Source organism: Nilaparvata lugens, chromosome X (assembly GCF_014356525.2).
Source record: "Nilaparvata lugens isolate BPH chromosome X, ASM1435652v1, whole genome shotgun sequence".
Taxonomy (NCBI): Eukaryota; Metazoa; Arthropoda; class Insecta; order Hemiptera; family Delphacidae; genus Nilaparvata; species Nilaparvata lugens.
In genome coordinates this window covers 5986119-6006256 of record NC_052518.1, presented here as the reverse complement: position 1 = coordinate 6006256, position 20138 = coordinate 5986119, and the positions used below count along the sequence as shown (strand labels likewise).

At 35.9% G+C, this 20138-nt stretch overlaps 1 protein-coding gene across 1 annotated transcript in view; it reads left to right on the top strand.

The window, feature by feature from the left end:
• The window catches only part of LOC120354372 (protein bfr2-like), a 43597-nt gene that overhangs the window by 5911 nt on the left and 17548 nt on the right, over window positions 1-20138 (top strand). The window contains exon 4 of the mRNA XM_039441425.1: window positions 14367-14526. Coding sequence (XP_039297359.1) covers window positions 14367-14526 — 160 coding nt within the window. The remainder of the gene's footprint in view (window positions 1-14366; window positions 14527-20138) is intronic.

Below are 20138 nucleotides of genomic sequence, written 5' to 3'. Positions count from 1 at the left end.
AGAAACATAAGTTATATTGATTGCTGATTGTTATAATGAAATTGAAGAAACCGATACATCGATATAATCAATATACATCTCGATAGATTAGTATTCGATGATCGATGACGTCAAATCCAGACGTAACGTAAACTATCCAGATATGAAAATGTGATCAACGTGTATCCAGAGGAGAATGCTACAGTAATACTACAGAGAACTATTATTTAGGAAGAAATCCTCAAAACAGTGACATTACTGCAAGAAAAATTCTCAATATATGACAATGTGAACCATTCATAACAATGTCAAATTTCACCATCTGCAATGTGGAGAATAGTTGCAACGTGAACTATATTATTTTGTAGTCGTCTAGCACCTGCATGTATCATGGTTATATCATAATAAAATTATCACCATATTAGTCCAGGCAATGAATGCTCAAAAAAGGGTATAGAGGGCATTGTTTGGAAGACAATTTTTGACCCCGCAGTTCTGTTGAGGGTAGTAAGGAGTTAGACATATGAAAAGTCCCCACCCCTACCCCCTGTGCTAAGGGGGTGAGGGTGGTTTAAAGGTACAATTTTTTGGTTTCTCGCATAAAAATCAAAATCTATGTATCCTAAGGACTTGACTGTCATATAACAAATTAAAGCTCACATAATTTCCTACAATATTCATTTCACAACTTTTTTTCGATCCCCTTTAGTTTTTGAGATATCCGCTCTTGAAGGTTTGACATTTTTGAAAAAACCACGTTTGCCACAAATTTCTTTCTATTTCTGCTATTATAAATTTTTAAAAATCGACGGGAAAAATCCATGCTGATTATGAGCTTATAAGGCATTGGATTCTCTCCAATTTGATGAATAATTTCAGGCTTTTACGAATTTCCCTACACCTTTTGCAACAGCTTCAGAGTTGAGTGTGAAATCTCCATTTTTGCAACAATAGACCAATTGACACAGGAATTTGGAGGGAATGTTTTAAACAAATTTTTTGACTTTGCAGCTTTATTGAGAGTAGTTGAGAGGAGAACATATGAAAATTCCCCACCCCTACCCCCTGTGCTAAGGGGGTGAGGGTGGTTTAAAGGTACAATTTTTTGGTTTCTCGCATAAAAATCAAAATCTATGTATCCTGAGGACTTGACTGTCATATAACAAATTAAAGCTCACATAATTTCCTACAATATTCATTTCACAACTTTTTTTCGATCCCCTCTAGTTTTTGAGATATCCGCTCTTGAAGGTTTGACATTTTTGAAAAAACCACGTTTGCCACAAATTTCTTTCTATTTCTGCTCTTATAAATTTTTAAAAATCGACGGGAAAAATCCATGCTGATTATGAGCTTATAAGGCATTGAATTCTCTCCAATTTGATGTATAATTTCAGGCTTTTACGAATTTCCCTACACCTTTTGCAACAGCTTCAGTGTTGAGTGTGAAATCTCCATTTTTGCAACAATAGACCAATTGACACAGGAATTTGGAGGGAATGTTTTAAACAAATTTTTTGACTTTGCAGCTTTATTGAGACTAGTTGAGAGGAGAACATATCAAAAGTCCCCATTCCTAACTCATGTGCTAAGGGGATGAGGGTGGTTTAAAAGTTGCATTTTTCAGCGTTTTGCTTCCACGCTCATTTATTGAGAACAATACGTTCAACCGACATAACTAACTATTCAAAAATAAAGCTTGATAAATTGTCTAAACTTATTGTTCAGTGGAATATTGTGATATTCCCAACAGTTTCCGAAATATTCGTTCTTGAAGGTGTGTAATTGTTAAAATAACAGGTATTTATCCAATGTTTTGCTCTTTCAGGGCTTATAACTCTCCAACAATGCATCTTAAAAACTGATGCTCATCGTAGGTTTGAAGAGCATTGATTTCTCTTTGAAATGATGTATTATTTCACTATTCCAAGTGGTGAAATTTTCATATGTTTACCTCCTTACTACCCTCAACAGAACTGCGGGGTCAAAAATTGTCTTCCCAACTTTTCCTTCTATAACCTTTCCTTGACTGGACTATATTAAGAGTATGATAATTGTTATAAATAGTATTGTTGTAGGTGAAGGATAAATGACTCCTAGATACAAAAATATATATTCCATTATAGGTTGCTGTGTAAAACATATTTATTGTTCCGCGCTATAGTTATATTATATTCTGTTCAAACTGTTAGAGCATTCCTCATAAATAACATCTATGCTTATCATTTAATAGATGCTGACATAGTTTGAAGGGAATCCCTCCATATATTGGGTGACAGTTTACATAAAAAATATAGTGATGGAGATAAGACTAGAGGGCGGTGAAGGTAAACTATAGCGAGGTCCACATTCTAATGGCGATGAAGGAAGATAGAACAGCGTTACCGATTATCTGCCTTGTCACTGCCTTCTAAACTATAAACACTTAAACACTGACTTCTAAACTCAGGGCGGTGAAGGTAAACTATAGCGAGGTCCACATTATAATGGCAATGAAGGAAGATGGAACAGCGTTACTGATTATCTGCCTTGTCACTGCCTTCTAAACTATAAACACTTAAACACTGACTTCTAAACTCAGGGCGGTGAAGGTAAACTATAGCGAGGTCCACATTATAATAGCAATGAAGGAAGATAGAATAGCGTTACCGATTCTCTGCCTTGTCACTATCTTCTAAAGAGGATAGGTAATAGGCCTACTGGTATATATCTGATGTAATATCAACTGTTCATTCATGTTTAAAATAATAAATTACATGTTAATCGTCTATATATCAGATTTATTATTAACTGTTCATCCATGTTTAGAGTAATAAATTATATTTTAATCGTCAAAACATACTTTTTCAATTACTGAATACTAAATTTTCATAATTCAGATGAAATATAGGCCTATTTTGTTAATCAGTTATATTTCTATATTGTTGAAAAACGATGTGGCAGCATTGTGGAGCTGGAGGATAGCGCTATCTGCTCTGTTGAATGGTAGACAAGGATAGCAGCAGCAATGTTGATCAAATACTGCCATTATTACTTGGACCTTAACTATATAATGATGTGGGGGGGCGTTCTGATATGACAGCCGAATGTGAGTCACAAATGATAAACGGCTCCCCTCCCTAGTCACGCCTTGCTTATCACGACCAAATGTATGCTCTCAATGCTCTCAACACTGCTATTAATTTTCATTTACATAACTGCTTATATACTCTGATCCATGTGTAACCGTCCAATTCAGCTTCATACAAAATGGCAGAAATCATTGATAAGAAAGTCACAGCTCTCAGTGGGGTTACTCAGTATGAAGCATCAAGGCTGAAACATTATAGTCCGTCTGCTTACAAGCAAAATGCACCAAGTCAAAAAATGGACAAAATGAGGTTTTTGCACTAAGTGATACATTTTTCGATGCTCTTTCGACTGGTGAAAAGCACTAAGCTCTGATGTTTTCATTAGCTTTGATTACATTTTCATAGATACAGCTGATTCAAAAAAGCATCAAGTCAGGTTGTGTTGTTTTATTTCAGGAGAAAAGCACTAAGAGAACTTAGTTATTTCATTCAAACTTACTGCGCATTCTTGATCAAGAGACTTGGTGCGACAAAGTTGACTTGGTGCGTTTCACCAGTAACACAAATCTTATTATATAACACAGATAATTAGAGTGAACATGCAATGATATCTCCAAAACCAATATTATTCGATTGTTCGTTTTTGAAGAGCATTAAATTATCTACAATTTTCATCCACTAAACGTTTTTCCTATCTCCAATGGGAAGGGAGGGAGTTATAGCACGTCAAAAATTGATAATTTTTTCAACTTTGCGGAAAATCGCTAAATCCATGTTTTTTTCCCTTTTCACTTCTTATAAAGTCTGGTATTTTTTAATCGTAATTGGAGTATTACCAATATGTTAATACAATCACTAATTATAGAGTTTGAACGAATAATTGGTTTTGGAGATATCGTGATCGAGATCGAGATCTCGTGGTTTTCAGGCTGCCATAAGTTATGCCTTCAGAAATTTTGGTGGGAAACCATCGACTACTCTCACCCAAATTGATCGATTAAAACAATAAAATCAATTACCTTAATTTTTGTTTTGTCCGTTGTACTATTTGATTGATCTTTCTATCAAAATCTGAAATATCTAACTGCATAACTATATGAAGCTATTTTCCTATAATATAAACTTGAGACAACTATTGAAATGGTTTCGGCCGAGCTGTATGTTAATGCCGTTATTTGAATAAGACCCGTGAGGCAGGGGTGGGGTGCACGCTTCTATCCAGCACTACTGTCAACTGTCAAGTCGGCAGGCAAGTATCACAGAGGAGTATAGCCTGTGTTGCAGTGGCACCACCTACACAAACATATAGTGCCGGTTGCACAAAAGCCGATTAAATTTTAACCGTGATTAATTCCAGGATAACCAATCAGAGAAGCCGTCTTTTCATGAAACCATTCTCTGATTGAGTCTCGTGAAATTAATCACGGTTGAAATTTAACAGGCTTTTGTACAACCGGGCCCTAGTCACCCAAATGAACAACTATGACTATAAATTATTGTTATATAAGTCAATTACTTATTTCTTTCATATGGTTGACATGAGTGACCATGACAACATAATACTATTTATTCATCAGTTGGTTCTTGCTCAGAGATGGCATTGAAGTGACATTAAAAATATTGAATTTATTTCTCCATTTTACGATTTAAGAATTATACTGAAACTACTGTTAAAAAGTAAGCTTGAATGATTCTGTAACTGGGATACATGATTAATAGCCTATCGTTAAATAGTTAGGTCTACTGATCTGAGAAGCACATTCTCAATCAGCTTTATTAAATAAATAGATTGTCTTCGTAGCTTCCCCCTCTCCTTCTCAATCCTCCCGTTCAACCAGTTATCGCATACATTTCAGAAATTTTCAAATTATCCGCTAATTATATTGTTTAAAAATATGGGTTCAATGCTCCAATTGAGTTTTCTTTTACCCATAACTATGAATACAGTCTCTAGAGAATTCTACAGCATCGGATATTGGATATGATCATAATACAAAGTGGAAGACCCTGAACTGGCTCAGAGCTGGATGTTCCTGCTCAAGAGAAAACTGCACAACCTGGAGCAAATTTATTGACGATCCGCACTGCGGATGAGGTGATATCCAGATGTCCACCTATTAAAATGTCGTCTCGCTCCAAAATGAACAAGACATGACCTTTTAAGGCTGTGCAAAGGCTAAAAATAAGCTCTCTACTCGTGATATTTTTCCAAGTTCTCAGACTTCATCAAGCTATCAAAAAGAAAAAGTTTTCTCAGGAAAACATTTTTATCCGATCATTATTTTTTGAGATATGAGCGCCTTAAGTTTAAATTTTTGGGACAGAACATTTCAAATTTGGTAAGAGATAAATCCAAGTCTGCTAGTGCTACCTGGTCGCGGGTTCGAATCCCATCGAATAGGCATGGACGTTTGATCATCTCACAATTCACCCTCGTACTTGCCACATTACCCACGCACAAGCAGAACAACGCTCATGTAAGCGTCATCCTCAAAAAAAAAAAAAAAAAATATATATATATTCTATAGTAGAGGAAAGACAAGGATCAACAACATATTAATAAGATTCATTTATGTTACAAATTACCTCTCCTACAAAGTTAGTCAGTTAGTTATAAGTTGAATTAACCTCTAACTCAAATCTAGAAACTCAGTTCTACAGGAGCCCATGGAGAACCAATAGAGAGCTTTGGGGTGAGTAGAGGGAGAGACAGCTCAAGTTCCCTTCCTCACTTTCTATGCCCTTATAAATTGATTGACCTTTGGGCGTGGCTTTTGTGACCCCATAGGGAAGCCCTACAGCCCTATTATATTCTGCTTTAGCCCTTCTCGAAATTCAATGGCTTACACAATATATTTTTTATAAATTAAGGCTGTGCAAAGGATAAAAATAAACTTTCTACTGGTGATATTTTTCCAGATATTTTTAATAACTTTTAGTTGAATTATTTTTGGTAAATTGTATAACTTTTTCAAAAATTCATATTTTCAGAAAATTTTTGTTTTACTAGATCATTAATACCATGAAGAATCAATCTATCCTCTGAATCTCATGTATTTATTTATCTCATAACGGACTTGAAATGTTCTGTCCCAAAAATTTTAACTTTAGGCGCTCATATCTCAAAAAGCAATGATCGGAAAAAAAATGTTTCCCTGAGAAAACTTTTTCATTTTGATAGCTTGATGATATACAAATCCAAAAACTTGGAAAAATATCACCAGTAGAAAGTTTATTTTTATCCTTTGCACAGCCTTAATCTTTAATGACAAAGCTGTTAGAACAGTGGATTTTACTACTCAAATATTGGCACATGGATCACCTGACACGCACGAACCAATGAACAAAGTTATTGCTGTGAGAACAATCCAATGATTCTTGTAACTATAGTGAGGTCCACGTTATAATGGCAGTGTTTGATTAGCAATGGTATTGCTATCCTTGTCTATCACTCAACAAAGCGAATAGCGCTATCTCCCTCTCGCTTTGCTCTGTTGCCAGATCGTCTTCTAACAATGTAGAATTAATCATTAACAAAACATTTCATCTTAATTATGAAAATATAATTTATTGCTTGATAAAATATAATTGATTATTTTAAACGAGAATAAACAGTTAATATTGAATCAATAAAATTGTATCAGCTAGCGTCTATAGAAGGCATTGACAAGACAGAGGGTCGGCAACGTTGTTCTCCTATCTTTCTACACTGTCATTATAACGTGGACCTCACTATAGAATCAAATTGTATTATTAATTGTTGAATACAATATTATTGATTGACGGTGTTGGCAACAACAGATTTAATTGCGGCTTACTATTTTTCTATAATAATTAACCTCCTGTGTTTATGGAATGCTGACAAACCTCAAAAAAGTTGAGGAGAACTTATTTCGAAGTTACGTGGAGTTTATTATCGAGTTTCTCAAAAGGTGGAGAAAATTCTTACTACATGAAAAATTCAGTCAATTCCAAATTTATAAAAAAAATAGTTCGTGTAAGCTATTGAATTTCGAGAAGGGCTAAAGCAGAATATAATAGGGCTGTAGGGCTTCCCTATGGGGTCACAAAAGCCACGCCCAAAGGTCAATCAATTTATAAGGGCATAGAAAGTGAGGAAGGGAACTTGAGCTGTCTCTCCCTCTACTCACCCCAAAGCTCTCTATTGGTTCTCCATGGGCTCCTGTAAAACTGAGTTTCTAGATTTAAGTTAGAGGTTGATTCAACTTGTAACTAACTGACTAACTTTGTAGGAGAGGTAATTTGTATAACATAAATAAATCTTATTAATATGTTGTTGATCCTTGTCTTTCCTCTACTATAGAATTTTTTTGAGGATGATGCCCACATGAGCGTTCTGAAGGTGCGTGGGTAATGGGAAGTGTGAGGGTGAATTGATAAAACGTCCATGCCTATTCGATGGGACTCGAACCCGCGACCAGGTAGCACCAGCAGACTGAAGGGTGCAACGCCTTATTTAACTCGGCTATTTGTTAATTTGTCATTTTTTTATTACAAATAGTGAGTATTGTAATAAATTTCTACTCACAAAGAATTCCTGATAGTAGGCTATAACACAAATTATTATAGATAAATTGCTATATGGCAAACAACATAAAATGCTCGTAATAGATCTATGTAAAAGAGAAACAATCAAATATGTGATTCTATTACATATCTGGTTATTTGTGATTATTATGTTTATTTATTTATTATTCGTTAGACTGGCAAAATAAACAGTTTAGCTCGATTGAATGAGCACACTACTCGTAGGTTGAAAAATATCTACTGTGATGAATATTTGAAATTAAGAAAATATAAGAAGAAGTTTAAATTGGATAGTTCATCTTCATGATGATAAATGACGATTCTACATTTAAAAATACCCCACATTTATACTTCAATGAAACAAATGTGATTCACGTACTTAATTGACAATCTAACCGCATCTGATAGTCCTGACTTGAGTGATTTTAGTCTAAAATTTTCTTTATTATAAGTTAGCAAGAATCAAATCTAATTTAATCCTTGCTTACCTTACACAATTACTATTTCAAACAAGACGTGTAATTTTGTTATTACAACAATCAGAAATTAAATAAGAACTTGTTCTAGGGTCAATTGATGGGTCGCCGCCTCATCGACAGAGCTGACATGAAGGAAATCGATTATTTGTTAAAGGCAATTAGCAAATTGTAGTCGAATTTTCAGAGAAGCATTGAAATAAGATCCACAAGTGTTGGATCTGCAAAATCCGTTATTGGGGTTCTGAGTCCTTACAAATAGAATACAATACGCTTCTATTATTAGCTTATTGACAGGACGGTGGTCTGGGTTTTCAACTTCCCAAAATTCCAAAAATTTAGATCTTACAATGAAATTTCGAATTGTTAGGATGCTATTCGGGTTCTGGAAACATCCGTGGTCATGCTACCTGACGTTTTGGTATTGTTCCATGAAGGCCCATCTTACAGCTCTCCTTTTCTAAACTCTTTCTTCTCTGATACCGCTTCATTGCCCTCATTAGTGGATTGTTCTGTTTCCTGGAAGGTACTGACTGGTAGCGAGCCTTCGTACATCTTACTTTGCAATTCTGTCAGTTATTTTTAGTGGGACAATACTTTTGTCTATCCTTGAAAGGTGTCGTGAGTTGTTGAACGCAGTGTCTTCGACTCTCTCCTTATGTATCTCAAAGATCTGTTTTCTATTATGAACTTCTAAACAAAAATCTCCCTTCTGTTCTAAAGTATCTGATAAGTCACGAACTTGGCCTTTCCTACTCTGACACTGTGGACCCTAAGGTAACTAAACTGATTTGAATTCTGGGGTTCAAAATTGATAGCAAGTTCAAAATATCTGGTGTGGTACACTCACAAAGAATTCCTGATAGTAGGCTATAACACAAATTATTATAGATAAATTGCTATATGGCAAACAACATAAAATGCTCGTAATAGATCTATGTAAAAGAGAAACAATCAAATATGTGATTCTATTACATATCTGGTTATTTGTGATTATTATGATTATGATGTTTATTTATTTATTATTCGTTAGACTGGCAAAATAAACAGTTTAGCTCGATTGAATGAGCACACTACTCGTAGGTTGAAAAATATCTACTGTGATGAATATTTGAAATTAAGAAAATATAAGAAGAAGTTTAAATTGGATAGTTCATCTTCATGATGATAAATGACGATTCTACATTTAAAAATACCCCACATTTATACTTCAATGAAACAAATGTGATTCACGTACTTAATTGACAATCTAACCGCATCTGATAGTCCTGACTTGAGTGATTTTAGTCTAAAATTTTCTTTATTATAAGTTAGCAAGAATCAAATCTAATTTAATCCTTGCTTACCTTACACAATTACTATTTCAAACAAGACGTGTAATTTTGTTATTACAACAATCAGAAATTAAATAAGAACTTGTTCTAGGGTCAATTGATGGGTCGCTGCCTCATCGACAGAGCTGACATGAAGGAAATCGATTATTTGTTAAAGGCAATTAGCAAATTGTAGTCGAATTTTCAGAGAAGCATTGAAATAAGATCCACAAGTGTTGGATCTGAAAAATCCGTTATTGGGGTTCTGAGTCCTATAGAATACAATACGCTTCTATTATTAGCTTATTGACAGGACGGTGGTCTGGGTTTTCAACTTCCCAAAATTCCAAAAATTTAGATCTTACAATGAAATTTCGAATTGTTAGGATGCTATTCGGGTTCTGGAAACATCCGTGGTCATGCTACCTGACGTTTTGGTATTGTTCCATGAAGGCCCATCTTACAGCTCTCCTTTTCTAAACTCTTTCTTCTCTGATACCGCTTCATTGCCCTCATTAGTGGATTGTTCTGTTTCCTGGAAGGTACTGACTGGTAGCGAGCCTTCGTACATCTTACTTTGCAATTCTGTCAGTTATTTTTAGTGGGACAATACTTTTGTCTATCCTTGAAAGGTGTCGTGAGTTGTTGGACGCAGTGTCTTCGACTCTCTCCTTATGTATCTCAAAGATCTGTTTTCTATTATGAACTTCTAAACAAAAATCTCCCTTCTGTTCTAAAGTATCTGATAAGTCACGAACTTGGCCTTTCCTACTCTGACACTGTGGACCCTAAGGTAACTAAACTGATTTGAATTCTGGGGTTCAAAATTGATAGCAAGTTCAAAATATCTGGTGTGGTACACTCACACAACTTTCCTTGCTCACATTTGAAACTACGATCAGACTTCTGTATATGTGTATATACAGAGTGTCCCACCAAGGTTGTAACAGCCGTTGATCATAGATTCTTCACAACATTTCTGACAAAAAATGTTCAGTGAACGGTTTTCCTATCGACCTTAGTTTTCGAGATATATCGATTTTTCGATATTTTCAGAATATGCCTACATTCGGTCATTAAATACTCAATAACTCGAAAACTACTGGTCGAATTTCAATTTCAAGAGTATTGTTGGAAAGAGAAAAACATTTCAAACAAGATTAATATAATTTTATTTGCTGTTAGATATTTTGTAGTTCTTTATTAGGGCTTAAGCTTGAAAAAATGCTATTCTTCTAATTCTAAGTCAAATTTCAAACAGTTTTTTCTCGATTTTTCTCCGGGTGATTATAGTGGTTTCAATATTTCAAAAGCTTCTCCATTTCATAAGCTTTCGAATGAGTATAAATTCGAAAAGGTAAGCTCCTTGATAAAGTGTTCAAAACTGTTAATATCTGGAATGAACACCTTCAAAATGAGGAAATTCACAAACAGCATGCATCATCATGATGTTCCTAAGGGTGAAACCAACTGATTTCTCTCTGAAGATATTCACAAGTTTCAATCAACATTTTAACATTCTACAATGATATGACTTTCTCAATAACTTGCATTATTCCCTGTACCATAAATCCTGAATAAAATAGCAAGAAGTTTATGTTTCAGCCTATTTTCAGTACGGTATAGTTTTCAGTGTGCTTTTCAGTTAATTGGCATGATATGTATCAACTTTGGCTAGTAGAGAAGTGTTCGCGTTCATTATCATGAAATTTACCTTGTTTGAGTACTTGAACACTCGTCTACACTAATATTTTCAGCTTTAGAAAACTCGTTCGAAATTACAGAATCAGATTGTGCTCTGAAGCAGGTTATTCACTACTGGAAGTCGATTGTTGGATGGTATCCGATTAGTCAGATCGTTTCAAAACTTGTTTTCCAACTACAGTCTTGTCGATGAACAATAAAGGCTAGTCAGATGTTCGTGTTGGACCTCTAGTTGTTCCAACTTGCCCGACTAGACTTCCAAAATTCGATCAGACATCGTCGGATGTCGGATCTTTTTGTTGGACCTCTGGTCGATCCAACTTGTCCGACTAGACTTCCAAAATTCGATCTAATATCGTTGGATGTCGGACCTTTGTTTCGATCCTCTAGTTGATCCAACTTGTCGACTAGACTTCCAACATTCGATCCAACATCCAAACAACCCTATTCACACAACATTGAATGACTGGCCATAAGTTGGAGAACAAATCGGATAGTTTGTTCATGGATAGACTAGTTAATGGCCTCAGTTGACAGTTGTGTTGTGTGTGATGTGGTACTTTTCCATCAGCTGATGTGGCTGGTAAAGCCACGAAAAGAGGTTCTGTTTACATTATAGCAGTGGTTCTCAAACTTTTTACTTCAAGCCCCCTCTGCATAATTCAGCTGTAAGCCGGACCGCCTACATGTATAAGCATAGACTACTATACATGTTGTACGTATATAACTACATACTTTACACTCAATATTTATTTAGTTGAGTTTTGCACATCCTATACATAACCCAATGTTGCAATAGTTTCAATCCTAATGAAACTACAAATTCTATACAAACAATTATAATTTATTCGTGTACTACAGCTACTATAGTACACAGTTGTTATTTTTTTCTCATAGAAATTAACAATATAAAGAGCGTCAGTGTAAAGGATGACTTGTTTTTTTCGCACAGAGTTTGTTGAAACGAGGTGCCAGCTCCGATAACGGTACTCTAAGTTCCTGGGTCACATCCAGTCTTGGTTTCCTCTTCATCCAATCGCGGTTTCCTCTTCTTCTTGATCACCTCTTACCGATTAAGCAAGCAATAAATACCGCCGCACCAATCATTATTGTAGGATCTATATATTTATAAAAGCGAAATGTCACTCACTCACTGACTCACTCACTCACTCACTCGCAGAACTAAAAATCAACCGGACCAAAAATGTTCAAATTTGGTAGGTATGTTCAGTTGGCCACAAATTTGTTCAGTTGGAACAAATGAACAGAAAATGTTCAAATTTACTACAAAAGCTCAGCTGGGGTGTAATAATGTTGTGTTAGAAGGAATTTGAAATAACGCCAAAGATACGCTCAAAATTAGCAGTTTTTTGCGTTTTCTCAGTTCTTTCATCAAGTAATAGACAGAAAATGTTCAAATTTGATACAGAGGCTCAGCTAGGATCTAAAAATTTTGTGATGAGGTGACTTTATTATTTCATCAAGGATACGCCCAAAATCAGCGTTTTTCCAACGTTTTTCTCAGTACTTTGACTTTCTGATGGAATGAAGCATGCTCAAATGAAAAATGCAGGCGAGCGAAGCGAGCCCGCTAATCTCATTTTTGGACGATCCAGTCGGGGGTTAGACGGATATGGCGAGCGAAGCGAGCCTGACGGCTAGTATCTTATATTTCAAAATAAGACTCTCCCAACTCACTTCATAATCTTCTGTTTATATTCGTTTTACAACTTACTTTTTCGCACAACTTTATTATTTGAGCCCATTTCAATGACTAAATGTTTATTTTGGTGAGTTTGTTACTTTAATTAATAACATTCAAATCATGTGTGGAATGGTAACTTCTTCTTCTTCTTCTTTTTCTTTTCCCCTTCTGCCGCTACAGCGTAGGGGTCCCAGCCTCGGTCCACCTCTTCCACACCTCCCGGTCCTCAGCCATTCTCCTCATTTCCCTCATGGAACTCCCTCTCTCGCGACCCAGACTTTCAAGATAACTCTCCCAATTCATTCTCGGTCTACCTTTCCTTCTTTTTCCCTCTCTCCTGGCCTCCACCACTTGCTTTACTCCTCTATATTCCTCCATCCTGGTGACGTGTCCAAACCATTTGAGCTGCTTTTCCTTTACGTCCTCACTTAGCGCCTTCCTCCCTACCTCTTGTCTTACCCTTTCATTTCTCCATCTATCTCTTCTCGTTTTGCCCACCAATTTTCTCAAGAATCTCATTTCGGTGGCAGTTATCCTACTCCAATGGCTTTTGAGGGTAACCCAGCTCTCACTTCCATACATGAGAGTAGGAGCAAATACACAATTGAAGACTCTTTTCTTTGTCTCCATAGACAGCTCTCTTTTTCCTACTAATGTGTTGTTTAGTTGGAAGTATATATGCATGGCTTTCTTCACTCTGTTTCTGATTTCTTTGTCCAGTTTCCCATCATTGCTGATCACTGTACCAAGATATTCATATTGATCAACCTCTTCTAGGGCCTGTCCTCTACATGTAATTGCCAGAGTATTTCTTTGACCCCCGCTATCTTCATAACCTTGCTCTTCCCTGCATTGAACTCCATACCTCTTTTTGCCATAACCTTCTCCCATACATCCACTGCCTTTTGAAGTTTACTCTCACTATCCTCCATTAGCACGATGTCGTCCGCAAATACCAAGGCCTGCACATACACTGGTCTGAGGTTTTTATATCCAACCTTCATTTTTGGAGTGTTTCTTTTACAATATTTGAGAATGCTATTCATAAATATTATGAAAAGCAGTGGGCTCAAGCTATCCCCTTGTTTCATCCCTTTCTTCATATTAAACTCTTGAGAAAGGTCTCCATCTAGCCTTACTACTCCAACGGTCTTTTTATATAGTGCCTGTACATCTTGAATCAGTCTATCACTCACTTCCATCTCCCTCATGGCACTCCATATTTCTTTCCTGGGCACTGAGTCGAATGCGGCCTTGAGGTCAATAAATGCCAAATATAATTCTTTTCCTTCTTCCAAATACATTTCTATCACCCTTCTCACGGCACAAATGTGGTCCTGAGTCTGCCTATCCCTTCTGAATGCGCTTTGCTCTTCCTCCAGTCTCTCCTCGACTTCTCCTCTCAGTCTCTTCTCTATAATCCTGGAGTATAGTTTTAACACCGGAATGATAACTTTCCAAATTAAATATTTCCTACATTATTATCGCATTTTCGTATAATAATTCTGCATTATCTGCCATTGCTACCTAATGACTGATGGCGACATGTTATTATGCTACTGTCTCGCAGTCTGTTCGTGCTCGCCTATGGATCCCGTTCGCGATTGTGGCAGGCTTGCGAAAATTCAGTCCATTGCGAGCAGCGAACAACAGTCCGCGGACTGCTCGTTCGTTCGTCGTGTGGACGCGACTAGAAGGGACTCATGAGGAGGCATTAGGCCACATAAGAGGTAAGCTTTTTCGACCCTTTTGGTCATGCATTGGCAGTTTCCGCTCTCTCTCAGTTCGCAGTTTACTTACTCTCTCACTCACACACTCTCTCTCTCTCTCTCTCTATCTTATTCTTTTATTTGTACGGGAATGTGCAACTTGCGCCCAGCGGTCATAATGTGTTTGGGCACTCACAGATTGAACGTAACAAAGTGAACGTCCGTGACGTCATCACGAGTGATGCCATTTCGCTCTCACTAGCAGCCGAAATTACGTTCCCCAACTGAAGGAGCGAAATTCAAATTCACTACAGTATCCTAAGGATGCTTCAAGCAAAACTCTACTCTATTATGGCAACATATTAGCCAAGTTAATGAGATACATATTTCTATCCTATAAATTACATTCTAATTGATATTGAAAGATTGGGCTAGAACCATGATTGCACGAACAATCATTCATTAAGATACAGTCATCTTGAATGAATAATCTCTCTCAAATTGGTTCTAGCAGACACATCGTCTCAATCATTCATTCTAATGTTTTGACTTTTCATTTCAATTTTGTTTTAATGACTAAGACAATTCGGGTGATAGATAAAGATATATTTTTTGAATACTTAAAACCTTCAAACACTAATAACTTTGAACCTCCGTCACTCAGCGTAGCAAACATATCAACACTGTTCATTTTCTCACTCATGGTGACAGCCTGAAAGAGTCAATATGTGCTAATTATCGAAAAGTTGATGGGGTGGTGTAATTTTGACCAACCGGGGGATTCCCGGTCGTCAACCTTTTCAACATACTGTCAGAGCTGGAAATTCGATGTATTCATTTTTCAAAATTCGTCACAAGTTGAGATAAATCAATGGATCACTTTTGGAGTCGAATAGGAAAGGAATGGTCGTTATAAAGAAGATTGTTGTCGGAAAGTTTATATACCGTTATCACTTCCAGAGAGAGAGAGAGAGAGACAGACAAATAATGTGACTGGCAGTGATGACGTAAACAGTGTACGTGTGTATCGGAGCCATGTATCACTCCCATTTGACCGCTGGGCGCTAGTTGTGTATGTCCATTTGTACAGCCACCCATCATTCCGATATTTCTCCAATTCTGTGGAACCTTCGCCTTTTGCTCTGATCTGTTTTTTGCTTTTAGCCTTGACACAATGTTGGGGTAAAATAATTTCTACTCACTTTGACTTGCAAAATAATTACAAAAACTAGAACGTTTCCTTATTCTACCTGTACTCACCACTCATCCTCGGCTTTGCAATATCTTTTCAAATTAAATGTATTTAATTCATTGAATGAATTGGATTTAATTCAATAAACATGATAATTTCAAACACTAATACTTCTTCTTGTATGGCGCTTCAGCCCATGGTAAGCCTTGGCCTACGCAACTGTCAACCTCCACGCATATCTATCGTTAACTACAAATACTAATACTATTCTTATGCACAATATTGATTATTATGATTGAATTGAGAACGTATATACTCTTCTTGATTGTTGTTGAGATCTTACAAGTGATTATAACATGATATTATACAATATCAATACAGTATATCGGATTTTCATTCAATTAATATGAATGAGCTGCAGGTGTAGTTTAGCGCTCCACTGGCGAGTAGGATACTAAAAACTCCATTATCCAAACTAATCTTAAGCAATGAACCTGGTGATGGTACGGTTTCCGGATATTTCATCACACATTCAAATTATAATTTTTCAACTTAAAAAATAAATTTGTTTCAGTGCCTGATTGATTCTGAAGTTTGAAATTCGACTCTAATTGATTTGATACTTATATAGAGTGAGCAATTCGGTCAACAGTGTTCAGATAAAAATATAAAAACTGTTGAAGACAGTGTTCCACACATCACTACTTGTAAGCTGCGAGATAACTCACATAGAAAGTTCATTGACCGGAGTCTCACACATTTCATGCATCGCATTTATTTACTGTGATCCTTTTTGATTATTCTTTTAGCCTTGACACAATGTTGGGGTAAAATAATTTCTACTCACTTTGACTTTGACAAAAACTAGAACGTTTCCTTATTCTACCTGTACTCACCACTCATCCTCGGCTTTGCAATATCTTTTCAAATTAAATGTATTCAATTCATTGAATGAATTGGATTTAATTCAATAAACATGATAATTTCAAACACTAATACTTCTTCTTGTATGGCGCTTCAGCCCATGGTAAGCCTTGACCTACGCAACTGTCAACCTCCACGCATATCTATCGTTAACTACAAATACTATTCTTATGCACAATATTGATTATTATGATTAAATTGAGAACGTATATACTCTTCTTGATTGTTGTTGAGATCTTACAAGTGATTATAACATGATATTATACAATATCAATACAGTATATCGGATTTTCATTCAATTAATATGAATGAGCTGCAGGTGTAGTTTAGCGCTCCACTGGCGAGTAGGATACTAAAAACTCCATTATCCAAACTAATCTTAAGCAATGAACCTGGTGATGGTACGGTTTCCGGATATTTCATCACACATTCAAATTATAATTTTTCAACTTAAAAAATAAATTTGATTCAGTGCCTGATTGATTCTGAAGTTTGAAATTCGACTCTAATTGATTTGATACTTATATAGAGTGAGCAATTCGGTCAACAGTGTTCAGATAAAAATATAAAAACTGTTGAAGACAGTGTTCCACACATCACTACTTGTAAGCTGCGAGATAACTCACATAGAAAGTTCATTGACCGGAGTCTCACACATTTCATGCATCGCATTTATTTACTGTGATCCTTTTTGATTATTCGTTCAGCCGTGTCAAGAAAAAGCAATATGCTTCACATCCGGTCTCACGAAAGCTAATTCTATTGATAAACGGATTCTCTAGTCTCTTCTCGACCTGAGTCGCGCAAGGCACAGCGTGACTCAAGTCGAGAAGAGACTGCGACTCTAGTCTTTCAGCATTATGATAACATTATACATTTTCATCAACTTGAGTAATGGAAGATAATGCTTTTTCATAATTTATGCTGACTTTTCATTTGGAATTGAATTCTTGAAAGTGAAACATGAAGTGATAAATTATCTAGTAACAGATGATTGAGGGTTGATGAGTACTATGTCACTATAGAAGACATGATGTTCTTAAAAAGTAAGCGTAAAGCCTGGTTTTCATGCATACTAACTCTACTCTTCAAAGCTTGTATGATCTGAACCATAACCGTTCAAATCTGGCAGCTACAGTACATACAAAATTGCCGAAATCACTGGTAAGAGAAAGTGTTCTCAGTAGAATCACTTATGGGGAGGATGACGACGAAAAATCATCATATATCAATGGAAAGGTCTTTTTATGTACTAGAAGTTTTATCAATAACATATTATAGTTGAACGCTTACGTCTATTGAAGTAAATAGAAATGTATGCAAACACTGAATATCAAACTATTCTAGCTTCTACACAAATAACATTCGAACAGTTGAAACTAAGATGTAAAGGTGAGGAGCATTATGTAGTGAATGATGTGAGGAAGCATCGAAATTAATCCCGTTTTAATAATTTTATCAGAACTAGAGATTTGGACAATTTCCATAACGCTTGCCATATAAAGCCTTGATAAGGCTAAGGCTATTCAGCTATGAGCAAGGCAGCTCTATTACATTCTATACTAGCTGATTAAACAAGCAACTAGCAACATAAACGATACTTACCCACAGGTGACAGAAATTTTGTATTATAATATTTGTGGACTCAAATCAAAAGTAAATGAATTGAATTTTTTGAAATTTTTAGGCAGGTTTGATGTGATTTTTTTGGCTGAGACTTTTGTTGAAGAAAGAGATATTAGTTTTTATGATAATTTTCTCCATAATTTCGATATAAGGTTTGAAGGCGCAGTCAGGCAATCACAATTTGGTAGGGTTAGCGGGGGGATGCTGATGGGTATAAATAAATTGTCTAAGCGCGAAAAAAAGATAGATTTTCGAAAAATAACTGATCGTTTAGTTACAAGTATAAATATATCTTCACAGGAAGAGATTAACTTATTGCTTCTGTACTTGAACTGTAATAACTGGAATAATGAGTTTCTGAATTTGATTAATTATATGTACACTAACTCAGTTTCTAATTTTGTATTAATAGAATATTAGAATATTATTTATTTAATCATTCATAATTACACAACGTACAGAAAAGTACCACAGGCTTATAAGCCCAAAACGGTTCCAATTCTAAATTATACAACAGTCCAAATGTAGCTAGGTTATGTGTCACTTAACATTCATCACTTAAACACTCAATTTACAATTCAAAACACACAAAAATCATTTTTTAATTAGAAAATACTTCAAAATTAAATTAAATCAATTACAAATAATTAAAAAATTCCAAACTTTCAAAATACTATAGAATTTTGAGACCGAAAAGACAAACACACTATTTAGAACTTATCACAGCTGTAAATAGGTGATATAAACGTACGCATTGGAACAGGGCAGGTGGTAAATGATGAAAGCTTACTTGAAAATAACGACAGGATTTCATTGCAGAGAGTTTCCAAAGATAAAGTGCTAAATAATAAGGGACGTAGGTTTTTAGAGCTATGTGAAGATTATAATTTGATTATTCTCAATGGGAGAACACCAAGTGATAGGCTAGGGGAATTTACGTTTATTGGTAGCATGGGAGTAGCGGTGAATGATTTGGTTGCGGTGGCAGGAGATTTGTTGAGTTTTGTGAACGATTTTAGTATTTTAGAAGAGTCATACTCAGATCATTTATGCCGTTGCGTTTGAAGCTCAGAAGTGAAGAATTGAGAAATGAGAAAGATAACAACAGTAGGTCATTGCCGAGAAAGCTAATATGGGGAAGAAGTGATGAGCGTTTGTCTAAAGATCGGGTGACAGAAAGATTGAGAGAATCAGTAACTGACGATAATGAAGACAATCGGATGGCGATAAAAGAAGTTTGCGATTGCATAGAAAAGGCATCAAGCTCATCATTTCTACAGTGTCAGGGTCATGCTAACTTTAAGCAGAGGTGGTTTGATAACGACTGTAAGAGAGCTAGAATGTTTAGTCTGTTGAATCTATTTAGGAAGTGTAACACAGCAGCATTGAAAGATATGTATATTATCATTTCTACAGTGTCAGGGTCATGCTAACTTTAAGCAGAGGTGGTTTGATAACGACTGTAAGAGAGCTAGAATGTTTAGTCTGTTGAATCTATTTAGGAAGTGTAACACAGCAGCATTGAAAGATATGTATATTGAGGAGAGAAAGATTTACAAGAAACTATGTCAGACTAAACGAGAAGCGTATCATGCGGATATTTACGGAGAGTTGAACAATGCTAATGACACAAAGAAATTTTGGAAGGCGATAAGATCTTTCAAGAAACCGTCTAGGCGAATGGCTACTAGCATAAGCTCAGATAATTGGGTGAAACATTTTCAAAAGATATTGAATCCACCGTTGAGCGCTGACCCAGTCTTGTACGCAGAGCCGTTGGTTTTCAATGATATTCTTGATCGCGACTTCCAATTGGATGAGTTGAAAGCCCTCTTACAAAAGGCAAAAAATAATAAAGCAGCAGGTCAGGATGGCATCCCCTATGAGTTTT